This window comes from Chroicocephalus ridibundus, chromosome 6 (assembly GCF_963924245.1).
Source record: "Chroicocephalus ridibundus chromosome 6, bChrRid1.1, whole genome shotgun sequence".
Taxonomy (NCBI): domain Eukaryota; kingdom Metazoa; phylum Chordata; class Aves; order Charadriiformes; family Laridae; genus Chroicocephalus; species Chroicocephalus ridibundus.
Window position 1 is genome coordinate 49,553,077 of NC_086289.1, and position 3,892 is coordinate 49,556,968.

General features: G+C 51.8%; 1 protein-coding gene across 1 annotated transcript in view; it reads right to left on the minus strand.

Annotated features, from left to right (window-relative positions):
* Positions 1-2,409, minus strand: part of RASA2 (RAS p21 protein activator 2) — a 49,113-nt gene extending 46,704 nt beyond the window's left edge. The window contains exon 1 of the mRNA XM_063338681.1: positions 2,299-2,409. Coding sequence (XP_063194751.1) covers positions 2,299-2,359 — 61 coding nt within the window. The 5' untranslated portion in view covers positions 2,360-2,409. The remainder of the gene's footprint in view (positions 1-2,298) is intronic.
* Between the last annotated feature and the right edge of the window lie 1,483 nt (positions 2,410-3,892).

The window sequence follows — 3,892 nt, forward strand, 5'->3', positions numbered from 1 at the left end:
TCCCACAAAACAGAGAGGACCAGGGACTGCAAATGTGTTCCTACTCTGTTTTTTCACCGCTAGGTATGCAATAGCCACTTAAATCACCTTTAAGTATATGCCTCAATTCTAAATCTGTCTTGATGATTTGTGTAACATCACTAACTTTAGATTCTACCACTTATTCATGTACTGTAAAACAAGAGTATAAGTAAGAACTTACTGCAGATGGTGTTTCCTATACATGCAGATTTACACAGAACTGACATTACCTCATTAAAACTACCACGCTCTCTCATGCAACACATAAAATGAGTCAGTGTCAAGTCTTGCACTAGTTTAAATGCCAACAAAGCTTAGGCACTGAAACGCATTCCACTTCTAAGAAACACGTTACAAGGAGTTCTTACAGACTACGAACAACTTCCCAAAGCGAGGTCTGCTACTGCTAATCCCTCCAGATCAAGGGGGATTACATTATTACATTTGTTTATTATTGTTCATTCAGAGGGTTTTCCCCTAAAAACACACATTGGTAAAATACCAGCAAGAACTGAAAATAAAACAGCGTGTGCTGTGCAAGGAAGACAAAAGAGCACCCAAGGATTTGAGGATTTGCAAGCTTCCACAGCATATTTAACTCATATCTTTTTTTTTCCCGAAACAGTGTTTTGTTTTGTTAGAAGAAACAAGTAGGTTTACAAAGTGATTTTCACACAGTTTCCAAGATGCATCTTTTATTCCAGCCATTATTTCCACTCACTTCCAAACGGGCTCCTACAGTTCTTACAGGTCCATCTTTGGCAACAAATTCTTTAGGTATTCCCCAGGAAGCAGTCACAGTCCTCAGTTTACCATTACTTTTGCCAGGTAATTAAACATTCAAAGTTACGATACAACTGTGGGCTCAATCCAGGACACAGAAGTGGGACAATAAGCTAGTTTCAACATAAGTCTCGATACATTTTGGATTTTGTCTTTTGACACTTAATGGAAAACTCTTATCAAGTTCAAGTATCACAAAATGGTAAACTCTTTGGATGTTGTGTTGTCCGGTGTTGACAAAAAAACCTTATGATAAAAGTCAGGGAGCAGAATGGTGTCAATAAATAAGTCAGCTTCAGTAATTAATGCCCTAGCCCCAAAGCTAACAGTATTCTCTTTTTACAGGCGAGCTGTCATGTATTATTTCTGTGATAACTCCTGACAACGTAAGATCTCAGTAAGCATGTGTTCAGCCTTGTCTACTCAACAGGCGATCGCTCTCTACAGCTGACCCTGGAGCCAAAGGACCTCCAGCCATGCGTCCTGCCGTCCCCTATTTCCATGACCCGCACTTCTATTTACTGAAGACACACTCAAGTCTATACTGCATGACGATACCTAAGTAAACACGACTCCCGTTCCTCCACCAAACCTAATCCCTTCAACACATCTCCACAACCGGTTCTGAATCCCCCGCGCCGTGCCCGATTCATCTTGTTTTGCTTCATTCTCAAAAAAAAAAAAAAAAAAAAAAAAAGAGTATCGACTGCGTGAGAAAGGAAATAAACGGGTTGCATCGGAGTGGTATGAATGTATTTTGATACCCTTCAGGAAGCCGCCGCACATCCTGTTTCTCCTCCTGGCTTTGAAGTCCTCCCACCCCGCACCCCACTATCTCTTTTCCTCCCCGGCCCCTCCTCCCCGGCTCATCCCCTGGCTTCCCACGTTACCGAATCTATAGGTATTTTTAGTCAGCACTTCCTAACCACCAAAATAAAGCCACCGGCCTCCGGCTCACTCGCACACACGCTACACAAAGAGGCGCATTAATGACCGTTTCCAGAGTGGCCCTCTACCACCAACTTCCTGCACATCAATAATTTCGCAATTTCTGCTTGACAAACAGACTCCGATGCCCGAGGTAGGGGCGGGAGGGGGCATTTCTCCTCACCCGCTGACTCAAGGAAAACCTCGGACCAACGGATGCTTCCCCAGCCGCCCCGGGGCTCCAGCGGCCCCGCCGCATCTCTCCCGGCCCCGGGGCCGCGCAGACCCCGGCCCGTCCCCACCCGCCCTTCCCGGGCCACCGCCCCGGGGCTCTCCTCGCCGTCCGGCCCGAGGGGCCCCGCCGCGAGGGGCCGCTGCCCCCTCAGCGCCCCCCGCGGCCTCAACAGCCGCCGCCCCGCCGCGGGGAAGGAGCGGGAGCAGCGGCGGCCCGCGCCGCGGAGCCCGGGCAGGAGCGGGCACCTCAGCGCGGCGGCCCCCGGGAGCCCGGCCCCGCCACGGCCCGGCCCGGCCCGGCCCGGCCCGGCGCGCCCGCAGCGCCGCACTTACAGATCTTCCCCCGGAGGTTCTGCAGCACCCGCACCTCGTCGCCGCCGTCCCCAGCCGCCATCGCGCCAGCGCCGCCGCCTGCGCAGTGCAGCGCGCCGCTGGGGGAAGGGAGGGAGGGGCCCGGCCCGGCCCCGCCACACGCCCGCCGGCCGCCGACACCGCTCCGCCCCCGCCGGCCACCGCCCTCGGGGGGCACCAGAGACCGGAGCGGGGCGGGGGGCGGCCGGGCGCATGCGCGATGGCGGCCGTCTCCCGGCAGGGCCCGGCGGTCCCGCCCTGACGGCGGCCAGGGCCGGCCCAGGGGGTCTGGCTGCGCTTCCCTGGGTGCCCGGTGGTCCCGGCCGCCCTGCTGCTTTGTGAGGGGGGGCGGAGGGGCTCTAGCTGCGAGGCACGGTACTTACCGCGTTGGTATTCTTCGCTTTAAGCGGCCGAAACGAGCGACGGAGCCGGCTGCTTCGATTTCTGGTGTGCTGAGCCCGTCCCTGTGAAAGGCACGCCATGGGCTCGGCCGAATCTCCCTCTGCTCTCGCTCGTTTACACTCGCTTGTTGGGCCGCGTAAGAAATGCCATAAAACACGTAGGAAACGGTTCAGCTAGCCCGCCTCCACCGGGAATTAAAGGGCCTTTGCACCACGGGTTAAACCGGCGTTTCTTGAAGATACGGACCATGATGTGGGACTCCCTGGGATCCCGCTGAGCCCTGGAGCTCGCCCCGGTCCCACGGGGGTGGCAGGCGTCTTCCTTGGCTCTGCGTAACCCAGCCGGCCACAGGGTCCGTTTGGTGACACCAGGGCGCACGCTGAGGGTACCCCAGTCCCCAGGCCTGGTGAGAGCCGTCAGCGACTGACCGACCTTTGATGTCAGCCGAGGTGTTGAACTATCAGTGGTAACTCCTACACTATGGAAGTTTATACCAAATAACAGCGATGATGACACTTACTGGTTTACTTCACATGCTGCTGCCTGTCGTTCAGCTGTGCCACGTCCTCTCATTTCACAGAAGACAGCAATATCATTCAGTATATTTGTTCTAATTTGGGGTATATCGTAAATGAGGATTGATTTACATTTTGTTTAGATGCACAAGCATTGGGATGATCCACTCATCTTTTTAATTAGCATTTGAAATAGAGAAAAATATATTTGTTACATGTAGCAAACGTCAAAATTTTTTAGTTCAGTTATACATCTCCTGATGTCCATCCCAAAATGACCTGCATAGTTTAGCTTAACTTTTAGTTGAAGTTAGAGACTAGTGACACCTAGCTGAAGGGGGAAGTATTTTGAATATGCCTAATCTCTTTTGTATGTATCTTCATATTTCCTTATGCAATTGGGTATTTGCATTCTGAACTGTGTTTCTTGACAGGAGTCCCAAAAGATTTCAAGTACAGTGTGTAAAATACACAATCTATATGGCAAGGTTACTATCAGAATTGAAAAGAACAGAATTTTTAAAGTTTCGGGCCTTGTGAAAACATGTTTAAGGTGTTGCAAAGTATTAAACACAGTTCACCTGTCTTCCAAGTCCTCTCAGATCCTGAGCAGGGGATGCTCTTCACCTCAGCACTGTGTTCACCCTACACGGTACAAT